Source organism: Vanellus vanellus (assembly GCF_965231255.1).
Source record: "Vanellus vanellus genome assembly, chromosome: 2".
Taxonomy (NCBI): Eukaryota; Metazoa; Chordata; class Aves; order Charadriiformes; family Charadriidae; genus Vanellus; species Vanellus vanellus.
The window spans coordinates 133,714,195-133,741,614 of NC_138906.1; the positions used below are offsets into that span (position 1 = coordinate 133,714,195).

Here is a 27,420-nt window from a genome sequence, read left to right on the forward strand (position 1 = left end):
TCTTGCAAACTAATGAAACCCACACATGAAAACAAACGAAATCCCCCGCCCCGAACAAATAAACAAACAAACAAAAATAATGGAAGAGGTTGCCACCTATCTGCCTGCCTATGAAGTAAGAAACCTGTACCAGAAACTGGTTCTGTTCACTCCTCTATGCCACACAGGGAGAATGATCCCAGGAAAACATCACAAGGTGTGCTGGCACAAGGCAAGGAAAACACTGGCAGAAAGAAATAGAAAGGCTCTCTCCCCATCCCCAGCAGTGCATCTTCATAGAAGCGAGGCCCCATGCAGCCAGGAACGCGAGGGATTAAAAGCAGAGAAGGGCAAAGGGAGCTGAGAGCAGGCAGTGAGCAGCGAGGATGGAGCAGCTTTAGTCCCTACTCCCAGGACTGCTTTCATTTATTATTTTTTTTTTATTTGACACCAGTTTAATTTAGTCCACACATGATCCAAGGAACAGGAATCAGACTTTCACCTCTTCAACTCAGCTCTGTGGTATTCCAAAGTTTCTGCAGGGAAGTGTCTAAATTAGTCATTTCTGCTGATTGGTTTTCCCCCTTATCTCTTGTGACGGTGACAACTTAGCTGCAGCATTCTTTCCAAGATATCTGCTGTATGTTATCTGGAGCCTAAGCCAAATACTACATCACTTCTACCTGATGAGGATAAAGTAAAACTTGAGTATCAGTAAGCACTCCTCAGGCAAACTTTCTTTTCCTTAAGATGCAAGCGTGATTGTGGATGGCAGAAATATTTCAGGATATATCCCTCTAACTTTATGTCATACGAGCAGATAAAGGGGGATACATTTAAACTTAAAGCACCAAAGCTTTTGGTCTAAGCATTCAATTAATAATTAACCCATACAGACCTCTGCAGCTTTGCCCGATTTATTCACCTCTCTTAAGGATTGGTAGGACTGAACCTGAACTCAGCTCACTGCAAAACAGTCTAACAAGGTGGAGCTGCCATAGCAAGCGTACACAGGCATGTGGCAATTTTTTATATGATCGAACTCGTAGACTGTACAACTTGTGTGGTGGTCTTAGCAGGCAGGTCTCAAGTCCTCAGGCTACAGATATATATGAAAAATATTGTACCCTACTGAGCAGTTAGCTAATCCAGACAGTACAGAAGAGAAGGCTAAGGAGGGATCTTATTTCTGTCTTCAGCCACCTAGCAGAAGGCTAAAGAGAAGACAGAGCCAGGCTCTACTCAGAGGTTCCAAAGGGAAGGACAAGACGCAGCAGACACAGGTTGCAAGACAGGAAACTTCATGGAGATACAAGAAAAAAGCCAACAATTCACCATGAAGGTGGCCAGGTATGGGAAAAGGCTGCCCAAAGGGACTGTGAAATCTCCTCCCCCAGAGATATTCAAACCTTGGCTGGACTCGGACCTGAGCCACCTGCTGCAGTTGGACCTACTTGCAGTGGGAGGTGGGGCTACACAAGCTCTGGAGATCCTTTCCAAACTAAGTTAGTTAAGGCTTCTGCTAAAGGGGAGGGCTACTGAAACCACAACACACGAGCAGAGTGGCTGAGCCAATGGTTGCCAAATGCTTTGTTTGTTCTATTTTTAAATTAAAAAATAATAAACCCCACAAATAAATGTACAAGTACATACTTTTCCTAGCTAGCGGCCTCTAAATTAAGATAAACTAGGTCTTTTTTTCTCCTGTTGTCACAAATGCTAATATCTGACTTTGTTTTTTATCATTGCCTTGTTTTCCTTTCTGATCATTTTTGGTTCCTCTGGTTAATTCACTTTCTTTGGAGAGCTCCCTCCTTGCCATGTGCTTTCATGACATTTTCCTGCTGACTAGTATTTAGTTTAACCAACAACAATTTACAAGATTCAATGAATTGAGGCTGAAGCCAATGTAAGCATGACCCCTTCGTTTTCGTCCTTTCTACATCACAACAGCTCCCTGCACTGTCTGCGGATACGGAGAGCCGGACCAGAGAACTGATTTGGCTGAAAACTAATGCAAGAAAAAAAATAGACGCTAGCCACATCAGTCCCCTGAACTGGCCCACCATGAAACCACACGGCGTTCAAAGCTGACAGAAGGGCGTGGGTTTGGCTGAACCATTCTGGTTGGCAGTGGTCCACGCTTACATCAATTCAAAGGGACTGCAAAACCAAAGCCATAGCAGATGTTTATCAGATTCCTAAGGAGAAAACTTTCAAAGACAGAGATGGGAAGCAAGAGATTATGAGAGTTACTGGCATCCCACAATAATCTTCAGTTTTCCCTACTATTTTCTTACTACATCTACTTCAAGGCTGAGAGAGCTGGGACTCTTTAGCCTGGAGAAGAGAAGGCTGAGGGGAGACCTGATTATGGCATACAAGTATCTAAAGGGTGGGTTGAAGAAGGATGGAGCCAGGCTCTTTTCATTGGTTCCAAGTGACAGGACGAGGGGCAATGGGCACAAGTTAGAACACAGGAAGTTCCGTTCAAATACACGGAAACAGTTCTTTACGGTTCGGGTGACAGAGCACTGGAACAGGCTGCCCAGGGAGGTTGTGGAGTCCCCTTCCCTGGAGATTTTCAAGACCCGCCTGGATGCAGTCCTGAGAAATGTGCTCTAGGCAATCCTGCTTTAGCAGGGGAGTTGGACTAGATGATCTCTAGAGGTCCCTTCCAACTCTGATAATTCTGTGATTCTGTGATTCTTCGGCAAGGAAGCGCTCTGTGCCATTTCCTCAGGGCTACTTCTTGGGTGGACCACCGAAGTGGTCATCTGAGCCTTGTGCAACACAGGGCCTTATATGCCAGTCTCCCATTTCTTTCTATTCTATTAATAAAATAATCTTGTAGGTAAGCAGCAGCAGGCTTTTGAGGAAGTTAATGCACCAAGCCACTTAAATGTTTTAGAAGCTTCCACTTTTGCAATAATTTCTTAATTCTGTCCCCCCATGTATGCAACCACAACAAAAAACTTTTCTTCAGAGCTACTGGTACAATGGGGAAACAAATAATGGACAACATGCTGGCAGAGAAAACAAGAGAACAGATATTATTTTAGATGATCTACTAGAATGGAAAATACATTTGTGTTCTTTGAGATGTTGTCAGCTCTCTCTTGACTATTTTTTCATCCTCTCTTCCTATTTACTTTCTGCTTTAACCAAGAAATATGTTAAAATATTCCTCGGGGCAGCCGCCTGATGAATTTTACTCTCTCTCTTCAGCTGGAAACGCTCACCATTTTGAGGATTCTTCAGTTTTATTCTTTAATAAAAACAGACAATTTCATTTCTAAACTGAATCAACTAATAAACTGTTCATCAGCATTGCCATTTTTATTATTATTTGGCAATGGAAAAGGGTAGGTTTTTGAAGAGGTTGTATAAAGGGGTTCTGTAAAGATGAAATAACTTAATTGCATTTCCTTAAGTAGATAAAGACACAAAGAAAGTATCTGTAGTCTTTTCACAGTAAACGTATAGCAACTTTCAGTCCTTTTAAGTTTCTTAGTGCAAAAGGACCACAGTTTATTAATTTAGTTCTACAATCTTTCATTGTTAATATGCAATGGTTCTACTGTGAAGGAAAACTAAATTAAATGGAATAATGGAACAGACGGGTGATTTTACATGTCATGTTTGCTGCAACAGCCAATAATGCAAGATAAGCCAGGAAAAAAAAAAAAATCTTATCCTTACTTTCCCTGTGATTAAAACAGGTCCTTACAACTAAATAAATAGGAAGTTAAATTTTAGCATAGCAATGTAAGAGATGGATGTTTAACCTTGTTTGATCGCAAAATCAAAATGTGAGCATGTATAATAAATATTAAATTAAATAAATTAATTTGTTACCCCCGCTTTTCAAAGAATGTTTTCACTTCAATCTGTCTAATCTTTCTTTTGTTCAGTACTGTAATTTTGGAGCCTTTATTTTGCACGTAGTACCAAAAGCTATGTTTTCATGTAACGAATCATGAAAAACAATGCAAATACTTAAAACTGTTACAATATGCACCTTGCTCCTGCAATATTCAGAAAAGACAGAATAAATATGCTTCTGCCAAAGTCAGTTCCTTTAGCAGAGTTTGTGTTTTGTTTTATCTAAAGTAACATTTATTCTTCCTTACAGATAAAGCCCACAGAACAGGAATAAACAGTTTGCAAGTGAGCCTAAGTAGATAAAGCAGTAGTGCCAAAGGACAGCGGCATATGACATTAGGATCCCAGATAACATACCTACCCAACGTTACTATTAATACATTTAGAAGCTAGGTTTTTAACCACGCAGCCTTTTGGGTTTTCAAAATAACAGCTAATATCAGACAGAAATCTTCACTGAACAAACTGAAATAGACATCTTGAAAAGCTCTCCTAGATTACTTTCATATTCTAGAGGGAAGATTCATGCTGTAAGTGCTGAAATGATAAGCCATTAAAACAGTATAGCGATGACATGCAATTTTACAGGAAGTATTATTCACGTGTATACTACCGTATACGTAAGTCAATGTTTAGGTACAACAGGTCTTCCAAACCCATCGTGATTTAGAACAAATAAAACCTGCACATGTAGACACCCAAGACTTGCTACCAAACGAAGCCCCTCAGGTGGTCTGTGTTACAAAGCAGCAGAATTATCTCTTTCTCTGCCTCTCCCCACCCCATGTTAAAAAGAGTTTCATCAGTGAATCCAATAGAAATATGCTGCTTTAAACATGCTCTTAAATGGCATAATTCTACATAGCCAGGATGGTTTCGCTCTCTCGACCATTCTTTTACAGCGACCTCCAAATGCGCTTTTTCATTTCATCCTAGGGGGAGCAGAACTGGCTTAAATAAAGGAATTTTGTGCTCTTCACCTCAAGCATCATTGGTCCAAGCGCATCCTTGTCGATGACACTCTGACCCGTAGATGATACATCTGCTTTTTGCACTTCATCTTCATTAGCTGCTGCTGCTTTTTCTGCAATAAAGAAAACTATGTGTTAAATGACAGAGCAGTGCTCTCTGATAGAGCCCACAGTGTATTGCGACTAGCTATGAAACCGTTACAGTGCAGTAATTCTGAAAATGAGATTAAATAGTCTCCCATAATGATTCAACAGAAGCACAACCAGTATATTTGCTTCTCAGTTTTGAAGTTTTATGACACAAATGAAACAATTTCTGCTGTTTCTCTGCTAGACGTTTTACTAAGCTACAAGACATAACGCTGGGCAAAGACAAGGACTCCTCATGGAGGTGGAAGGAGCAAGAACCAGGATCAAGGTGTACTAAGAGACTGATCTAAAAGAGCATGCAAAGCTCACAGCTGCACAACTTTTCCACGATCGCTATATTTAGAAGGAAAAACATAAGTCCGCAATCTACTGTTTCAGTACTGAGAAACAGCAGTCTCATTTTTCTGTTCCCATGCCTCCACCCACATTTTTACTATCACATAATTTTCATACTGCCTTATTTACCAATATGTTATTAAAACTACATACAATTTCAAGTGCTGCATTTGAAAATTACAGGCGAGAAAGTAACGATTTAAGTTTTCTGGAGCATAATGCCACATATTACAATATGTTATATACAGTATCACAGATCATACCCGAACATACTAGAACTTTCAAATCAAGAGAGTTTATAATTCCTATCAAGTAATGGACTGTATCAATTTTTCTATTCCAAGAATGATATTAGTTGTTAAGGGTGAAGTAATAAAAACACTATACAAAATACATATTCTACATTACAAGTTAATGAAACGAGTGATTTTTTTTGTTGTTGTTGCTTGTTCTACACTCAAAACATTATTTTATTATTTTTTCATGTAAAAGCTAGGGCTATACTGCAATCTACAATATTAAAAATCATTAAAGATTTTTTTATTTTTAATGTTATGCAATAGATTATTTTAATAAACAGGAAAGCACACTGAAATTATGATAACAAGAATTTATGCCTTCTACAACAACAAACCAGAAGAAGATTCATCGTTGAAATTACTGAAAGTACCGCATGCAGATGGAGCAAAGGGCCTTCGGAAAATCACCCTTAGTGAAAATTAAAGCATCAGTCATACAAATTAAAACGTATCCAGTTGCACAGTATTTTCCACTATCTGTAGATCTGCAATACAGCAGCCAAAGTTCCTCTGAACTTCTTCCTCGGCAGAGGTTATAAGGTCAGCGTGAATATATGTTGCTTAGACATAGAGTAAAGGAACTACTTCTGAGAACCCCTGCCTGTTCTCCTATCAGCAATCACCTGCTGGCAATAAGGCTTTGGTCACTTGGGCTGTCTCATCCTAGATTTCTACAGTTTCTTGCTTTCATGAAAAAGAGAATCACGAAAATCCTAGCTGTCTCGTAGCATGTGTTCATACACAATATAACACCATTGTGAATAACGATGAAACAAAATTGTTCTGAACATGGACTGTTGCAACTAATGGAATAATTTTAAATCACTTTGATTAGCATAATCTGATAGAAATAAATAAGCTAGAAATAACTATTAACCCCATCCTCTGCCACTTAAACTCACCAGGATACAAAATTAGTATTTCTGGTTTGGACTGAGGACCGCAGTGGGATTTTCTTTTTTTTTTTCTTTTTTTTTTCTCTTTCGTCTTCTTTTGGCAAAAAGCAGAGATTAGGTGTAACAGTAAAAAATGAACAATCCTTCCTATACTAAAATATAGCAGAGTTGGCACCATATGATGATACAATACTGAAAACAATTCTAAAAATTGTGAAATAATTCTGAAAGATTCTAAAAATAGGGTTGAGCTTTTAATAAAGTCAGTGATGATATTTGTTTCCCATCTGTTCCTGGTAGCATAAAGTTTCACACTGCAAAATATTATAATGGATACAGATACCAGCTTCCTGCTGTCATCCCCTCACTGCTTCAGCTATTGATACCATGGTGAGCATCGAAGAACGTGGGATTATACTCCATGTGCTAGAAATGGAGGGGCCGCAATATGGCACGGCACCGGTTTGCAAGCACACTCACTACCCAGCATTTCCAGGTTTCACTGAGTTGTGAAGACTACTTTAACTGATGATTTTTTCACACAATACAAAACATTTGCTGAAGATTTTTTTCACTCTTACAAGCACAGACTTCATACAAATCACCAATAAGATATCTACAAAAACAACTGTTCTCTTCTATGTGCACAGGCGAGGTTTTAAACAAAGGAAGAGAAGAAAGTTTTTAATTACTGTAATGGTCATCAATGCAAAAGCTGCAATACCAGGACAGACCAAGGATGTCTTGAGCCTCACATCCAGTCCCTGACAGCGGCCGCTTTCCCCTCTGGTTTGATGTTTCTCCGTTTCAACCCTTTGATCTCTGACCACTTCCATTCCTTCATCAGCTGTCCCTCACAACCATCCGACGCCTCCATTTCCTTTTCCCTCAGACACCCTTTTCCACAGAGGGCCCAACACCTTTGTGGGATCAATAAACACAGTGCTTGCTCATGGAAGAAGTGTAACAACTGGAGAAAACGCGAAAACGCTATTTACGCACAAGTGTCGCCTACCGGCCTCTCCCAGTGACGGTGACAACGTACACTACACTACTCATGACGTTTGGTTAAGCATTCCAGAAAGCTTTGTGAAACACAAGTGCTCCAACATGATGGACTTCATAATTGGATCTGTAACTTAATTGTGTAAGAAGTTACGTGGCCAGAGAGCTTAGAAGAGGCTACTCATTCAGGCCACAGGTCCCTATACATTTATTTAAGTAGCATTGTATAGGAAACCATGGCCTCAGACAGCCTCTGAGTAGGACCAGCAGTAATTTATATCGAAGCTATAAACTGCAGCTAGTGATAATGTTAAGCTGCGCAGCAAATTATCCATTTTTGACTAAACTACAAAGCCCCTTGTGAAGACTCTATCAGCACATACAGAAAATGTAAGCGCGAACCCTGTCAGCAGGGTTGTCCTGACAGACAAGCATGGGGAACGTCTTGAAACACAAATCTCTTCAGTGATACAGCACGTGGGGCTAATTGAGAACAACAATTTGTTGCAGGAAGGTTGGAAAAAAAAAACCCAATAACCGATACATGAATTTCTAGTGCTGACAACACCCGCGCATTTATCACGAATCAGTATTTTTTGTTTTTCTTAACAGTTCCAGCTTCTGGCATTAAGCAGTGGTGCAAAAATGTAAAGTTTACTTTTCCTTTTTCTACTTCTCCTATCTTTTTTAGGTTCATTGGGGGCCCTACAAGCAAATCAAAAGCACAGAGAGTTTATTATTTCTACACTAGATTAATGATTTTTGAATGCTAGGGGTTAGGAAAATAGCTGCAGAGGCCCAACCTTGCAAAGCCTCTCAGAAGCCTTTTTTTCCAGCCCCGTGGGAATTGCTGGTATTACCCTGTGACTAACCACAGCCGCTACGTTTTTCCACTGCGGCCGCTAACACGGAGAGCGGGAACCGGTTCCCTGATCCCGCACCTTCCGGCGATGCTGCCTCCTGGAACAGCGATGCCCCTGTTCAAACGTAAAACGCCGGGAAAGCGTTACCAGGCATCCTATGGGCATGGGGGCAAAAAAAAAAAAAAAAAAGAGCAGAGGTTTAGTATGGAAAGAGAAATAGAGCCTTGTGCCGGTGGAGGAAGTGAGCAGGGTGGGAAGAGGCTTCCCATGGCTTCACCTCCCCACGCAAATTCTCTGCTGGAGGTTAAGCTTCAGCATTGGCTCCGGGCGTTTCAACAGAGGGGGAGCGTTAAATTAGAAACCGGCCCCATCCTTATGAATATGGCTACCAGGGATCAAGCATATTTTATCTAAATTACAGCGGAATAAACTTCACGCACGTGAAATAATTATTAGCTCCGCTCAATTAAGAGTTTAGCCTAGAGAGAGAAAAAAAAATTAAATAAAATAGAAGTACTCCTGAGAGAGATACTACAAAGAATATGTACATCCAATTATGTAGCATTTTAGTGATGTGTGTAATTTAGACTTTAAACTGTGGATATGTTTACAATTGTATAAGCAGCAATATACTAAAATACATATTAATATTTTCAGTTGGGCATCTTCCTAGTAATCATAAACTGTATTTACTTTTCTACGTTAATATACAGAAGAAAGAAGGGGAAAAAAGCCCTCACAAATATTTTCTGACAAATTTACCAGTGGGAAAGCCTCAAGCTTTATTTGAAGCTCATTCCAGATTCTGAAAGCAAACCTTTGTGAAATCACATTAGTTTAACAGAAATTTGTAAGTCAGAGAAAGAGAAGCCAAAAGCAATAGTTTGAAGTCTCCTGCTACATTTTAACTTAGGAAGCCTTCTCGGTTTTCCGTCTTCCCAACTCAAGCTATGTCGGTTCCCTCTGGATTTCTGACAGCAGACTCCGAAGTGCTACTGACGGGCATCGCCTTCTCTTGGTTGTGTTTCAAACCCACCCTTCCTACAGGTGGGCAGGCGGGACCAGCTGAACCACCTGAAAAGCTCTCTTTGTCTGCATTCAAGCTCTACTCCAGCTTCCTTAATGAAACCGGCTACAGAAATATTTCCCCCTCGTTGCTCTCTGCAAAGCCAAAATGCATTTTCGAAGTAAAGAACGAAACTGTAGCCTCTGTAGGGATAGCAAAAAGATGAAGTGTAACCTGAAAGAGAAAATTTGCACCAGCACACATTTAGTTTATTTTTCGTAGGAGAAACACTTAAGGTTCTTCATAGAACAAGAGGAGCAAAAAAGAGATGCTGGTGAAATCCTGGGCAGGGCAGTGCCCGTGCTCTACAAACTGCCGAGGAAAAACATCAAGAGAACAGGCAGAGTCAAATTTATTATCCAATACTGCTTAAAACAGGTTTTCTCAGGTGCCCTATATAATTCCTGTTCTTCAGAATGTTCTGGAATTGCTACTGAAATGTCACACCCATCTCAAATCATATACCCTCATTTATATTATAATAGGTAAAAAAAGTAAGCAAAGAGATTTATTATGAGGGATACTAGAAAGCTCAACTCCGCTCATTAGAAAAATCACACAAATCACGAAAGATGCTTATAACAGTAACAGCAATATCACTTGAAAGTGACTGTAAATGCTATATAATGTTTAAACATGCAGTTAAACTTTACACTGCAGCTGTCTTGAAAACAACTTATCTTCCTCATTTTTGTACGCATTAGCCAACTACTTTTATCTTGCCTCATTCGTGTTTGTAAGTTTACACTGTGTGGTCCTGACCTCTCCTGAATTGCCATGCAAAAATAAAATCCAAACAAACAAACAAGGAAACAGTAAAAGTATGTAACTGGCCAAAGATAAGGGCAGATATAGTATTAAAAACTAATGTTAATATGTAATAGAAAGTATACTTAGCAACCTGTTAAATTTTAGTGGACATGACAGTTTTAAGTATTAGATTTTATAATATTTGAAATATTAGATTTAGTAACATCTCTGCATCACTATTTCTAAGTAATGATATTGACTGTGGTAATGGACAGGAGGTTTTTAACATGAACAAGGCTATACAAAAAGTACCTTCAAATGTATCGACTTGAATAAAAACCCAGAGAAAAAAACAACAACAAAAAAGAAAGCTTGTATTTGGTAGAGTGAATAGTTTTGGATCACTACACATGATGAAGCAAAGCAGTGAAGAACGTGTAAGTTATTTTGATGCTCGGTTAACCACAGGAAAGCAGCTCTGCCTTGTAGCTGCGTAATTCAAAGCACTGCGATCCATGGCTCCCGTGGAACTTCATATCCACATGCGCATTTCTTACCCAGTTCCCATTGCCTCGACATAAGTTGGTTTTTCTCTCTGAAAGCAAGCAATTTTTCAAAAGACCGGGGCCTAAGAAACAGCAAGTATTTCAGCAATCAATTTTAAGACCAGCTTATCCCATGCCTGTGAATAAAGTTAGCTACTATTTTAGGGAAGTGATTATGTAGTGGGGTTGCTCTTTCATCATGCAGCATACATCTGTCCAGAGCGAAGAAGCTATTAGGCTCTTGAATACATTTTTTCCCTCAGAAACTGTAGATCAAGTCTTACAGGAAAAACTATGCAACATCTCAGGAAGGTTTTAGGAGGTAAAACAAGGGAGAATTATGCATCTGCACCGAACTAAAATTAGAAAAGCTGCCATATGGCTCTGTGAAGCCAGCAGCACGTTCTTATTCATTAGGAAGCATTCTGCTAACATAAAAACACAAGGCCTTCCTGTGCTCTCCAAATGTGTTTATCTTTTCAACATTAATGCACGATATATCATCAGGCTGCTGAAATCTCCTGCAGTGCATATTAAAAAAAAAGCACAGCTGCACTTTTTCTCGGCACGTTTATTCACTGCGAGCAATCTAAGAGCACAGCTTTGCCCACCTCCCTGACACACAGCCCCCTCGTTAGCAGGGCTCGGCCTCCCCTTCGCTTGGAAAGGGCTGCGTGCCCACCTGCCCGCTCAGCCCAGCAGCGTCCCGTGCCTCCCCGTGCCCCGCTCCGCTCATCGCACCCCCGTGGTTTAGCTTCCTATTATTACTACTGCCGCTGGAAGCACACTTAAGTGGTAAGTGACCCCAGGGCTTAAGCGAAAAGCCCTCAGAAAGCGGTAAGCTCAATTACTCGCTCAGGACTAACAGCACTTACAACACCGCGATTCCTTCTTCTTCGCGGTGTTTTCAACTTCTAGCCGGCACAGCTGCTCTCCCGTCCCACGCGGACCCGCCCCACCTTCCCACTGTAAAGAAGCATCAGGAAGACACTAGCGCTACGAAAAGCTTTGCATTCGCATCAACACACCAAACACAGGTAAGCATTCGTGGAGGTTTTCAAGCTTTGAGTGATGTCTGCTCTTAGAAAATTCATTAGCAGTAGCCAGCGTATAAAATTTTCATGGACACTGAAAGTAAAACAAGCACGGAAAAGCCATGATGGATCTAGGAACAGCAACAAACGGAAGTAATAATACATAAAATTAATACTAGTTTCATTTCTCTTAATAATTTTGACATTTCTCCATTATTCTTTTTTTTTTTTTGTACAGTTCAGCATTTTTGTCTCCCAATACCACTTCTGTACCGCCTGAGAAATAATTGCCCCCAGCTAAGTTAAACTGGAACAAGGACAAAAATAATGAAATTCAACTCACCAATAATATTTCACTGCTGGACAGAAAGAAGCCTGATAACTCTGCATGTTATTTTTGCTAAATACTTTAATATGCATTTTACCACCTTTTCCTTGGTTTCTTCTCTTCCTCATTCTCATTTTGCCTGTCTTTTCCATCATCACGTCTACAATCCCTATTTTCTCTCGTTATTACAAAACTCAATGATCTACTTCTTGGAAGTGAGGAAGAGGACAGGTGGCAGCGATGGAAGTGGCCCCTCCATCCTCCCCTCACCCCGGGAGCCGGTGGGCTCCAAGCCCCATGAGCTGGGGTACCGCAGTGCCACGCTTCCGGCACACGGCTCTGTTCAGAGCTCTGAGGCTGAGTCTCACCCTCTACAAATACACTTCAATAGCTTCTCTAAAGATTGCTAACTCTCGGATTGAACAGCGGCAACTACAAGTGACAACGTTGTTTCCAGAAATGGCGTTATTTGCAGAAATATGTACCTACTATTCCCAGATTTATCTTACTTAATGCAGTGGCAGAGATTATTCACACCTCAAATGACCTCAGAAGGTCGCTAGTTTCTGCTAAGTTAAGGACTGGGGACAGAAGTAAAACCCAGAATTACAACCCACTTGATGCTGCTTAACTGAAGAATAAGGTGTTCTGCCTGGGACCCCAAATTCACAACAGCTTGATCCATCCCCAGCACGCCATACAAGTACAAAACAACACAGCACGTAAAATATTTTCCCTGCTGAGATTTTTTCTAGTACTTTTATTTATCAGTAAAGACACAGAAGGACAACTGTCATCCTACCATTTAAGGGAAATCTAAACTAAGACTAAAAGCAACCCTGGACCCAGAAACTACTTCTCAACCCATCCCTCATTTTAAACTGTGAAAATACGTCAAACTACCACATTGTGAGTGGAAAGTTGTGGACATCCTGGACATGCTGCAACATTGACCTTTTCCACTAAGTTTTCAAAAAAAGCAGAAAGGAATATAAACTGAGTGTAGTTTTACTCCTGCAGGATTTTAAGACATGTCTTAGCTTATTAAAATATTTGATTACGTTCAACATACATTCTTATATAAAATGAAAGGGTGTGCTTAACTTGCAAACTGATAAATCAAATGCATGTGTATGTGTATATATTCCTATGTTTTTAAATTATATTATTTCTCTTTTCTCCAAAAAGACCACTAACACTATCTTCCCAGTGTATACTGACTGGCTAGAGAAAGAGCGTAAATAAATTAATCATCAAAGGTGTTGCCTGCCCAGGAGATTTCCCTACCAAAAGACCAAAATCCAGGACGGTGCTAAAAATTTATAATTTTCACTGGTTTAAAATGCTTTTTTAAATGCTGGGGGGTGGTGTTTGTTTGTTTGTTTGTTTGTTTCATTTTCACTTCCTAGGAACGTGTAGTAACTGGTATAATTTCAAAGCTCTTACTGGTTGTGGTGTAATTTAGAATATTTTGTAAGTGCCTAAAATACAGTACTTACACAACAAAGGAGTACACATAGTAGATCAAGTACATTGGCTATCAGTGCCTTACCCCCAAATAAGCTCAATTGAATCAGTCACTTATTATTCTATTCTAGAATCAGATAAGCAGATTCAAATATATGTATCTGCAGCTGTATACACATACACTTACATATCCAGGAAACAGTTTTGCCTCTGTTGGTATTTAGATGACTTCAAAACACTCATGTAAACCACTCAACTACATGATAACAAACACCACACATCCATCAGCATTGGCTCAAAATCTCTTATGTTAATATGGCTGAATTGCAAAAGAAAGAGCCAAGCTAACTGACCTCTGCACTGAAATATTAGATACAAATATTTGGCATCACTCTGTTTAACAGAGTAATTATTTTCTTTGGTATGTACTGAATTAGGACAGAAAATTTTACTGTATTTTTTGGCATTTACAATTTTATAAGTGTTAGATATTTACTTAATGAGTAACCTCATCTTGTTTTGATAATTCATCTCTAAAAACAGCATTAATATGAATGTCTAAATGGTGGGAGCCTGATGTTCTTTAGCAGTTTGGCTGCGTTGATGTTTTCAAAGACAAGAAGTATGGCAGGATCTGATAATTTTGTTCAAATCAGGGCTCCATCACTGTCTCAGAAATAATATATTGCTTTCACAAAAGTTAACAGCTCTCCAGTTGGTTCTTTGACGCGTAAAAACACAGGCAAGATTCTGAAAATAAGATACAGGGTTAATACTCTTTAGACTAGAATCTGCAGATGCAATTGCCAAGCTAATTAAACATATAGGTTTCCAAAACTTAGGCCAAAATAACATAGTGCAAAGCAGTATTAATCTAGCCAGACCCCGTTTCTTGAAGCCTCACTCTTATGTACTCAACCAACTGTTAAAAGGAAACAGATGACTCCCTTTCTTCGAATGCCACATCGCCATGATTACAAAATATCTTCTTTATTTTAGGATGCTGATGATAAATCTTTGTGACACACCAGATCATTCACAAGAACAGGCAAAGATATTTTGCTTTTATAAATTGCCATCAACGACTGCAAAAGTTTTCAAGAGACCTAATATGGGGAAAAAAAAAAAAAGAAATATGATGGATCATGGGCTCCCTATGAGCCCAGGAAAGAAAGAAGTTTCCATAATAAAGTGTAAGCCAAAGTGGAGCACAGATAATTGAAGACAGCTAAGGAAGAACAGAAACAAGTTTAATTTAATGTGTCCATGCTAACATGGATAGCAGGGCTCCTACTGCTTCTAATAGACCAGATTGTAGTAGATAAATCTTTTACAAAAAAGCTCTAAATCATTAAGTACCAGTAAAGTTTTCTTCCTATAATAGCCCAGTGTTCAGAAATAGAAGCTGGGGCCCCTCTTCTTGCTTTTTAAGGAAGGAATTTTTTAATGCAAATCCTTTATGAAACTGTGTTTACGATTCATTTCATATATTCCAACAGTGGCTACATTATTTCAGGTACATTATGAATACAGCATGGCTGTTGGAAGGATGGTAATGACTATCAACACGTATCCTTTAAGATATTCGCCAAAATTATAAGATCTTTTTTCATTACCCTAGAAAAGTTTGGCTTACCTCGTTGCTAAGATTTACATCCAGAAAAAGTCACTTTTAATCTCAATTACATTAATTTGTTCTGTCACATTTTAAAATGCCTGCTAATAGAACTGATAGGTACAAATGGGCTCCCTTCAATAGACTGAACTATACTTACAACTTAATTAATTAGGCGTTATAGTTTCTTGTTCTTTATTTCAGAGTCATGAAGTAGGGATCAGCACCCAGTCTAAAATAAGTCAGTATAATCCCTAAACAGAGAAATAATTAAACACAAACCCTATTGCTTTCTCTGTTTTCTTAGTGAGCTTTATCAGTTGTCCTCTGAGGAGAAGCTTTGATCTGCCTTAAAAACAGTTCCCCTAACTGTGGGCAACTCACAGCTCATTGGAAAGGATCAAAAAAATCACAGGATGGTAGGAGTTGGAAGGGACCTTTGGAGATCATCTAGTCCAACCCTCCTGCCAAAGCAGGTTCACCTAGAGCAGGCTGGACAGGAAGACAGGGGTTTGAATATCTCCAGAGAAGGAGACTCCACAACCTCTCTGGGCAGCCTGTTCCCAGTGCTCTGCCACTCTCAAAATAAAGAAGTTTTTCCTCATCTTGAGACAGAATTTCCTGTGCTCCAGTTTGTGCCCAGGATGCTGCACGTTGTGGCGGTGGGCCCTGCTGTAGCCAGCTCTGTAGCCTCGCTGCTTTCCACCAGCCCCAAGGTCCTGACGTGGAACAGGCTGGGAGTGAGGTGCCCCCAATTTGGCAATGGTCACATTGAGTATGCTGAACAAATGTGGCGTTAACCAGGAAATGCTGAAGATTAAGGTTTGACTCCAGTCACATCCCTCCTTGGCACGAAGGTTGGTAATGCAGGTCTGCCGCCAAGCCTGGGCACCAGATCAGAAGTGATAATCCAGAACCTTTCCCTCCATTCTGCTATTTACTTAATCGCTGGCAAAAAGGAACATGGGTGCCTGCTCCTCACTTCTCCCGTTAGAGCACCAACAGGGGAGACCTTTTAAATAATAGTTGTTATTTCCACAGGATTATGGGTCTGCCTCAGCCTAAACATTTAAGGATAAGGGGTTTTCAGCTCAGGATCTAAATCTGAGGCCATTGGTAGATCTGGGCCAAAGTACTTAGCAGCAAAACAAAACAAAACAACAAAAACAACAGCAAAACCAAACAAACAAGCAAAAAAACCCCACAAACAACAACAACAAAAGAAACCAAACCCCCACCTTTGGAAAGGGTTTAAACTGTCGAGATAAAGGATATATTCTGAGCTTCACAGAAAGAATGACAATGCCCACGACCATCACAGAGCTCAGGGAAAGGAGGAATATTCTTACACAGTAACTCACAACGACCCTGAGAAAGCCAATATCCTCCCTCAGTTACATTTAATAAAGTTTTTATGGACTGGCTTCTCTGCCTGTATCACTGATACAAAACCGCAACAACAACAAAAAAGGCTTACTGGGCATCTTTACATTTTAGATTGCCAAGTGCTAACACATAATTATATTTTGAACACTAAGTACAATGGCCTGACCAGCTGTATTATAACATCTCGTTAAAATCAGCATCTCTAGCACTTAGATGGTGACTCAAATTCCAAGCTTAATGGTAATCACAGTAATCCTTGATATCGATCAGTGTAACACTCAATGATTTATTAGTAAGTTTGGTCACATTCCCTAAAATGATTTGATGATTTCTTACTGCAGCACTAAGAGAAAAATTAGTGTCAGAGAGACAACAGTGAATGGAATAAAACTGACACAGGTACAGAAATGCTGGTCCCAAAACTATGGCTAAAAAGCTGCACTGAAGGCAAGAGGGAGCGTAACTGAGGAAGAAGTGGAAAACAAAATGCAGGACAATTATTAAAAAGGAGAGAAAAGAAAACGACAAAGGCTGAAATACAAAGAAAATTCATTCTACATAAACTATCACTTTTGACAGCTAGTGACAGGGAGCATTGCGCTCAGAAAAGTCAAGGGTGCTATTAAGAAATAAATAAAGATAGAAAAACAAACTCAAACATTCAAATATTTCCTCCTAAGCTAAGGAGGTAAAAGGTTTTGTAGAAAAAAAGGAAGACGGGAAGAATTTTACATTATTGGCACAAAATACCTCGATATTTTTCCACCCAACACCAAAACAAACAAACCAAGAAAAATCTAAATGAGGGTCCCTCTGAATTTTCCGATCTATATTTAGAATTTACAACCTTGACATCTCTTCCTCCTCTTTTTTTTTCCATTTCCAAGTGAATCAATTGTTATATTTAAGCACACTTCCTCTTCCATGTTGAACATAGGCCCAGACCTAATTTGACATAGAATAACCTGTCTCTGGAAGACATCTCCCTCAGAAGGATCATGGGAACTGCAGATTGTTCCAAGTCTTTCTAGGAAATTGTGCCTCAGAAGAAAAAGTACCAGTAAAAGGCTAATGCTATTCATGATCACACAAGACGACAAGGGACCACGCTGTCTAACCACATCCCAAAATGTTTCGCCATTGTGCCAAGAACCTCCACTGAATTACAGTATATATTTTGAAGGACATTCAAATCTGTTCAGGAGAGCTGGTAGAACCTACCAATTTCTTCTGTAAGTTGCTTCAAATCTCAGTTAACTTTCCACTAGGAATCTGCACCTTATGTATGGGTGGGATTTGGCCACAGATTCCAGGTGTCAGGCCATATCCTGCCTTTGCCTGTTAACGAGTCCTCTGTGACAGGCACACCGCATATCTCCATTTCGCTTTGCATCGGTAAGCAAAGCAAGGTTTGCAGGGACACGTCTTTCTGATTCAAGATGAATACAGCCTCAGTCACAAGAGGTACCACACTGCTGCTTCTTCCAAAGGGGCATGTGGATACTATTTCAGGTAACAGGGCAGTATCTGCTGCATCTCCAGTAATGGAGCATCTACTTTGAAAGTTTTCTACTTTAGCAGAACTTAAATTTATGTACTTTTCTGTCTCCATCTTCTGATATCTGCTGTGATCTTGTGCAACCTAAAGAAGAGTGGTTTGCTTTCAGAGGGAAGAGGGAGAGTATGTCTGTGTAGTACGCACACAAGAGTACCCATTATTTTGTAAAATACGTATAGATGTGCCAGAACACTTTAATGATGAAAGGAAACAGAAGGTATATGTGTCTTGGCTCTCTAACCATCTGTCTGAGGACATTCACTAGGAGCTCAACAGTGTACACGATGGAGCAAGGAACTGATCATTTACCACGTCATCCTTCAAACTTGGGTCTATGTTTCTCTCCCCAGTTGCACACTGTGTGTTTTTATAAAAGAAACTGAAAGCTGAAGTAGCAATTGTCTTTCATATCCTCAGTCATTTCTCATTCAAGGACCCCTATTCCTAACTAACTGTGCAGTTGTCCATATGTAGAATCTTTTACAGAAATAACAAAATGCACGACTTAGAACAGATGCAATTATCTTGGTTCTGGTTTGAACACAGAGGAGCCTTTGATCAATACCCCTTTAATGTGCAGTGAATCTACAGGTTTTCAGGATTCAAACATGGTATGAAAGGCATTGCACCCTATTGTGAGTAAATATTATATTATCACTTTTCAGGCTGCAGTCTGTAAAAAAGAAAAGATAAAAGCTGTGTAACAAAAGCTAGGTTCCTTATAATAGATGATCTTATTTTGACTGAAGTATCATCACTACTCTCAGTAAATTAATTTGCTATTCCATAAATTAAGCTCCACAGAGACAGTCAAGGTAACATGAAGTCTCCTTCTTCACTTACTTGCTTTACACGCTGCTGAGATTAGTACATCGCATTCACTAATCTAAAGCACACAGCAAGCCCTGGTGTTCTACAATCAGCACCTTTTACACGGCATACCTTCCAGCAATAAGACACTACAAACACAAACGTTAAGACTCAAATCAGCAGCCCCCAATTCTTCTTTAGCACCTAACTCAGTATTTCTTATTGACCAGACACCTCTGAAGACAGAGCAGCTGGTGAGAAACACTAGACTCAAGCGCTTAGTTCACACCATGGAGGGCTGGATGTCAGCCTGTATTTCTCTATTTTATTTTTTCCCCAAATTTAAAATGCTAAATGCATTTGTGATGTTTCCAGTTCATAAGAGATTACATGATAAACTGCAAAAGAAAAACTGTAAAGTTTTCAAGTTTAAAGTTCTTAGTGACAGTTTAAATGCAGCCTGAGAACAATACACTGTCTGCAAGGAGGTGGCCTCCAAAATCCTAAACTTCAGGAAGAGATGTCTGCATCTTTCTTATACAAGACATTGTTACTACAATCCCAGAAGTAAAAAATACACAGGCCATTCTATGATCGGTAAATATTAAAGTAACAAACCCAAAACTTTAATGAAAATATGCCTGCAAAGAACAAAGAGGGAACACTTGAGACATATCCCCCAAAGCGTGTTACACTTAGCAAAAGAAGCTCAGTCCTTTATGGCATTCCCCAACATTGGCATTATAGACTTCTTAGATTGCAACCATCTTTGCAGCTACAGAACATAAAATAAATCATGCGCCACTAATCTGAATGATTTTCTCTCTTGGTCATTTAAAAGTTATGAAGCAAAATAAAGTAAAAATTAAAGAAATGCAAAACACAAGTAGTATGCAAGACAAACAAGGAAGTTTCCCTGCAACACCTGCCAATAATTACTATTTCCACCCGAAAAAGCCTGCTGTCCCAACAATTAGGAGTGAACATTTAGTTTCTCTTCAACTTTGAGCCACAACTTGGAGTCAAAGCTTAGATTTCCAGTCTAAAACTTCAAGCAAATTACCCCTAGAACTGAAGTCATCCATCATCGACAAAGTTGAAGTCCACGGACAAGAGACATGTCTTGTTAAGTGACAGTCATCGCCCAACACCCTGCAACGCCCAACAGCGCCAAGACAGCTGTGGGCGTTAGCCCACAACTCAGTCATTGCTGGCACGCTTGGACTGCTGTTGGAGGGGGCCCCAGCAAGGAGCCATGGGGAGCCAGATCCTTTCCTCCCTCACCAGACCGGCCAAAGTGAAAATCCTGCTCAGGCTCACCACACAGCCGCACAACTGCTACTGCCAGGGCAAGGAAGGGAAGGGGAACTCCTGGCCAAGAGGAAGGCAAGGGATGGGGGAACCAGGGCTTCCAACAGCTGCCTCATTTCCTGCAGGTTAGTCTGCAGCCTGCACGTCAACATCTTTAGGACCACTATATTATTGCTCCTAGTCAAAATAAAGAAAACCAAAATTGACCTAAATCTCATCATCAGATGACAAGTAAACAGTTTTATTAACTTTGGGGAACAAGGCTATATTTATTCTAAAACAGCAGCTAGGACTTTAACCATGATTAGGAAGGAAAAAACAACAACAATCCACTAAATCTTGTTAAGTGCATAGATTTTACACTGGTTTCACAATTTTGATTACCAGTTTGATGACTATTTTTGTCTGTTTTCTTAAGGCAAGAGAATCACAGAATCACAGACTGGTTTGGGTTGGAAGGGAGCTTTAAGGATGGATCATTTAGTCCACTCCCTCTGCCATGGGCAGGGACATCTTCCACTAGATCAAGTTGCTCAAAGCCCTGTCCAACCTGACCTTGATCACTTTCAATGATGGGGCACCCACAGCTTCCCTGGGCAACCTGTTCCAGTGTCTCGTCACCTTCATTGTAAAAAAAATTCTTCCTTATGTCCAATCTAAATCTACCCTCTTTCAGCTAAAAACCATTGCCCCTTGGCCTATCACTACAGGCCTCAGTAAAAAGTCCCTCTCTGTCTTCCTTCAAGTATCAAAAGGCTGCAATAAGGTGTCCCCAGAGCCTTCTCCTCTCCAGGCTGAACAACCCCAACTCCCTCAATAGTTTAAGCCCAGTGTGGACATAGCTATATGTGATAAAGGTGTCTTCAGCTACTCCTCTCATAAGTTATGTTAATTAAATTATAACAGTGCTTCCACAGAAAACCATTAGTACAGCTAAAATGCCATAACTTACGTGTAGATAAGGCCTAAGCCAACTAGTCTGAATAATACACAACTCCAGTAAAATAAGCAAACCCCAGGAAATTTCCATATGATGGGTCTGCTGGTTAATGACCACTTTTCATCAGAGCCAGAAAAGAAACTGATGGTCTGCATTACCTAAAACCAGTTTAAAATCTCCAGTGAATCAGTAGTTCTCTGGAGGCACGCAAGTAGTAAAAGTCAATATCAGTAGATATTCAGCCAAAAAGCTTTACAATGTACAGAGGAAGATCAAAGCCATTTTCAGTGCATCACTCAGCTGTAGGTAGAGGAGACAGCAAAGCAAATTCAGTAATAGATTTTTTTGTAAATGTTCTGCACAAATTGCTTGACTTCACAGCACAAATTCCTCTGACACTTAATTCAGTCTTAAAATCCTATCAGCCTGAAAGTACAGCACATATAAGTAATAATAGCCATGCAGAACTCCTTCAAAAAAAAGATTCAAAAATTAGTATCAATTTTAAATCTCCTGCCATCTCAAATATGATTAACATAAAAAAAAATAATTACAGCAGAATAGACAACTGAAATATTTGCAAAACAAAACCCAAACAAAAATCAAGTCTTGTCCTAATATTCTGATTTGGTAAGATATTTATGCACATAACTTTAAACCTTTAAGTAGTTCCACTGACTTACCAGGGATTACTCATCTGCTTAAAGTTAGGCAGTTGCTTAAATACCTTGTGAAATATGAATCTAAATTCAGATCTGATAAATTCAAAGGAACAGCAGCCAAAGTAACACCTCATTACAGCTTCAAGATCATGCTGTTTTCCTTTAGCAAGCGATTTTACTTGCATACTGGTGCTGGAGGCAACAGTAGACTATCTGCTGGAGTGACCCTCTGATTACAAAGTAGTCCTACTATGGGAAAGCAAAAACTGGTTTTGCTATCAAATGTGAAATCAGAAAAAGAAGATATAGATGATTAACAACAAGTCTTCTTTTTCAATTCATACAGGTTGCGTAGCTCTTGCATGTCTCTGCTCACCAAGTACTTCTTCTCCCAACACTGTTTAGCTTTCACATGGTGATTCATTCATCCAAGGTCTGTCTTGTAAGGCTATTCTGAAAACAAGATCTGACAACTCAAAAGTGTACATTAACAACTGGACCGATAAACACCACCCTGATATCCCTTCCCTGTGCTACTGAAAAGCTGATCTACAGAACACAAAACTGGTGACGCACGAAAGCTGGACTCTGCAGGAAAATGGAACCAAGACATAAAATCTCATTTGGGAATACTTTGGCACAGTAGGTTATATGCCACCGTATGTGAACCTAAGTAAGACAGGTGGGTGCCATCCTAAAAGAAGGCTTCAGAAAACAGAAAGGCATGGAGAGTAGAAGGAGAAAAATAAGAGATACAGACCTGGACTTTAATAAAAGGTACTCAGGGGACTTGAGAAAAAAAAAAAACACGTCCTGTACTTGAAGTCAGGACACATTCTTCAGTACTCCTACTGAAGGGGTCAGAGGAGACTGCTTAGCCAGAGAAACTGCTGAAGAAGCTTAAGGTGATCTTCAATATTCTCTGCACCTACTGCATTGCTTATATCCAGAGAAGAGGGTAAAAGCACAACTAGATAATGAAGAAAAGGAGGTTTCAAAGCCTGAACCAGGAGATGTTCAAGCAGTGAAATATAACAAATAGTCTCTGCTTCAAAATGTGAGCTATTTACCTGCTGAGACTAAGGTTAGCATGATGGATAGAAAGAGCTTTAAACCAAGGACAAAGATTTCATTTTTACATCCTGTTTAATACCTAGAAGGAAAAAAAATCAGCTAAAGGGGGACAGAGCAACCAAAACAATAATAAGAAAGAAAAAGAGGAGTCAGGCAGATGACAAGATTCAAGGAAAAGGAATATTGTAGGTATGAAAACAAATGAGACTGATATGAAACAGTTCAACTAATTGTAAACTAATTGTAAGAAGAGAATCCAGACTCCTTTTATTTGCTGTCAGAATTTTGTTGTCTTCAGATATGAGAAAACATTTTCAGCAGTACTTATACAACCGAAATGAATCTGTTTTAAGTGCTGAAGTCGTTTCTTAAAAATAAGGTAGGATCCTGAAATCAATCAGATACTATTTTACTTATTTACTTATTTACTTATTTACTTATTTACTATATTTCTTAAGTACAATCAAATTGCTTTATAGCTTCTTGGCTGTCTGGCAGATAATGGAACATTTATTCCCAGTGGTCTTCACACTTGCCTAAAACAAGCTTTTTTAATTAAGCACGTGCAAATCGGAACTTACTGTGCTGGTACACATCTGTGTACATTACGAAGACATCTGCAACATATATGACTATTATTCTTGCAAAGTAACATAACATAGACTGCAAGTAACAGGCAAGCTTACACTTCCAGTACTGTGTAACGCAACCATAAAACCACCATTTCCTATCACTTTTATGGCATAAATAAAAAACTGAATGTTTTCCCCAAGTGCTTGAAACAAAAGTCTCAAATCCCCAGTAGAAATACACACTTTAGATTTACATGAGTACAACTTCTGTTTCATCTTCATGCTAAAATCACAATTTTTCATCTCCTCTGGACATCCACAAATCTCTGTCCCATTACGGCAAGATAATATAGGTCCTCCGTAGAAAATTAAGCTTTTGTAAAGAAACTTGTCTTCATTTTCCCAAGTACTGAAAACATTTCACAACCCATTTAAAACTACACACAATGGCTACATCTTCCAAATATCTTTAATTCTTCTAATGAATTCAGTTACACGCATATATTTATAACTTGCTTTCAAATTGTAATAAACCGAATCGCTAACATACCACAACTAAAGAATCTTTGAAGCATACGCTGTGAGAAACGATATAAAGATAACAGAGATAGTATTGCAAATATGTATTTGCATATAAAATAGACCAGGATAACATTGTACTAAATTACATAGTACTACTGGAGCAAAAAAAATCTATTACTTTTTTCAGCTACCAGCCCAGCAAGCTCGGCATGGGAAACGAATACCAATCTGTATTTCTTCCTTCCTCGTTTTCATTCCTAGAACCTAGAATAAAGTCTCCTTGTCAAATCTCAGTAGTAGCTATAAAACCTGTTGCTTTCAGTGGCTTTACAAGGTATTTATAACTGACTGCGTTTTTGTAGGTAATTAGACCTTAATGTGCAATTCTGTTTATAGACAAAGAAGAAAATTTGTGTACAATTTTTAGTATTTATTTCAAAAACTTGAACTCTTCACTAAAACTCTGAAGTAATAAAACTGTAAAATAAGTTTTCACTAATGTAATCTAATCTGTCTTTTAAAGAAATGCAGAGCAGATCCCTTGCGCAAAAACTGAGCCATCTTAATTTGCCCGTGTTCGCGTGGGAATTTCAGGAGGTTAATTTAGTTGTCTCCTACAGGTATTTCACCTAACACTAAAAATCAACAAAACACCATAACTGTAGAAGGATTTTTAACCTGAGTCTCATAGCACTTTATGCAAGCATAGTATTATTTTCATGACTTTGTTTTAGAAATAGATACTGTTAAGATAATGCAAGTGTTTGACCATTGCAAAGGTCTTCTAACACGTCTTGGCATTGGAAAAACAATCCGAAAGATTTGGAACAACCTACAAGTTAATGCATTTAAATGATGAGTATATATAAGTGCGGGATTCCCAATGCGAGGTGATAAACTACCTAAAAAACATGAGACGGCAATTGTGATAGCCTCATTAGGTCTTTAGTGTGTTTGCCCTGCTTAGGTCAGGTTTTTTGTGGCACTTGACAGGAGTATAGGTGCGGTGCACTGTTTATGCAGTTTGAAAGTTTACTATATGTGATTGCTATTGTTAATGAAATACCTGTTCCAAAACAATGTTGTGTTTCAGAATATGCTGTCATGAGAATTTTTTCTTAAAAGGAAAACCCATTTAAATTTGCTATAACAACAAACAGATGTAGCTTTTATGTAGAAATTGGTATAAATTTTTCAGATTAATTTAAAGGGATAATTTCAAATATTCTAATCTCTGTTTCTAGATCCTGAAATGCTATTAATGACCAACTTGAAGGTCTCAGTGTTTTGCAATGCCCCTTAGAGAGGCTTAAAGTCTAGTCTGTACCAGATATGAGTTTTACGTAAAAACCCAAACAGTTATCAGACAGTCTAATTGTTCTCAGTTGAAGAACCTTGTGCAACAAATCAACATCATAAAGAGTAATTTAGTATCTTTATTGCTCAAGGGTTGCAAACTACTTTTACTCGTCAAAATAAACAGTATTCATAGCATTTTAGTCTGTCTTTAGACTTGTATCTTCAGCTGTTTTTGCAACAAAACTTTATGAGCTTAGAAAATGAGGTGCACATTCAGTTCTGGTACAATTCTGGCCCACGCTGGCTTAAATAATTTACATGTAACCTGGTCAGATGAGTGTGAACATTTTATAACAATATGAAACCTGGTTTTGCGATATTGGTCCTGAACAACAAAACCCTGGATTTGCCAAAGCTGCTATTAGTTAGAATAGATGTAGTTAGAATAGTTTCAGACTAGATGTTCTAGAACTGCTGAGAGAATTACCAAGTGAACTAACAGATTTTTCTCTGTGTACCCACTTCCCAGGAAAACACAATTTTTTTGTCCTTATTCCTTCTCAGGTAAGGATATGAAGAATGTGTCTCTTGGTGACAGCAAAACAAAAATCCAAAACTGAAAGTGAGAAAAGTAAGCAGAAAAGAAAAGCAGGAAAAAAAAAAAAAATCTCAAAAGCCAGCAAGGTGCAAAATGATGATGGACACTGTGCCAGGGCAAGAGATATACTTCCAATACGGGGCACGGCAACTTCACTAGAATATCCACTTTAAAAACTATTGCAACCTAAGAGCAATAAGAAGAGAACAAGCTGAGAAATAGGAGAGAAATAGGAACACTCCTGAAGATTAATCAATTAGAGCCATTTTGGAGGCAGTTGACAGAATTTGACACTTCCCACTTTCCATTTAGCTTTGAATAGGCTGATGTCTAAAACTGCAGATCTACTTATCTGTTTCAGAAATAAATCTGTATCTAAATTATGCAACACGTAATCTCCACTTTTATAACTTCACACATGCATTATGTTCCCACAGAAATCACACAATACTGAAAAAGCGAAAGATGTTAATTAAAGTGTTTGAAAACCAAAGGAATCACTCTAAACACAGTTTATAAAGCGATTGCAGTCTTCTACATTAAAAGAAAAATGATACGCACCTGCCTACTTTGAGAATCTGAATCTGCCCCAAACACCTGCAGTGCTATGCATGGCTGCCCAGATAGACCTGTGCCGCAAAACCCACTTCCAAACATGTAAAGTTTCTAAAAGATTTGGGCTTTTTCCTTTAAATAGGAAATATATCAAGAGAAAAGAAATACAAAAGTAATCTTCTAGACAAAGAACAGGAAGAAAACTGTCACGTTCTCTGGTTTACATTTATAACAGGACCCTATCTAGAGATTAGAATAGTTTCAAATCTATTGTAGTTGAGGATATGATGTCATCATTTAAGGGACGCAGATAATTTAGTCCACAATATCTATTCATACCAACAAAAGAAAGCAAAAGGGGGATGCAGAATCCTTTCATACCCCACTCTCCTGAATGATTCCTATTTTACATGGATCCATCATCCATGTAAGAGTATATAAGCAGTCTTATTTTTCCCCCAAAGCCATCTGCTAGTGTAACTTTTGTGAAAGCACAACTGATTTCAATTCCATTAGATGCACACACTGGACTGACTGACTTTCCCCTCTCTCGAGGCAATTTCTGAATTTTCTGTGAAGCTTATTTTTAAAATACTGAACATTATACTTAACACATTCCGTTTACATGACATTACAGCATTTTTCATTACTGATTAAAAAAACCTGGGAATTTGCTAGAGAAAAGCTGAAGAGACTATCAGGTTTGCCAAAAATAAAGTAATAATCAACACAGAAAACATTCAAAGTCAATTAATTAGTCTTCTTACCTTGTTCTTTTATCTGACGAATTTGCTTCACAGTTTCTTTCAAGATTGCACATTTGTCAGGTTTAAAGTTAAAGTTGTCGATATCATTAAAATTTGCAAAAATCAGCTCTGCAAGTTCTTCTATGTATTTATTCTCTTGCTCACGATTGCGTTTCTCAGTGCTTCTTTTAGGGCTGA

The 27,420-nt window shown here is 38.9% G+C and overlaps 1 protein-coding gene across 1 annotated transcript in view; it reads right to left on the bottom strand.

The window, feature by feature from the left end:
• Window positions 1-27,420, bottom strand: part of NCOA2 (nuclear receptor coactivator 2) — a gene marked incomplete at its 5' end in the record, with an annotated part of 76,322 nt that overhangs the window by 47,915 nt on the left and 987 nt on the right. Inside the window, 2 exons of the mRNA XM_082499003.1 lie at window positions 4,845-4,948; window positions 27,244-27,416. Of these exons, the coding sequence (XP_082355129.1) occupies window positions 4,845-4,948; window positions 27,244-27,416 (277 nt within the window). The remainder of the gene's footprint in view (window positions 1-4,844; window positions 4,949-27,243; window positions 27,417-27,420) is intronic.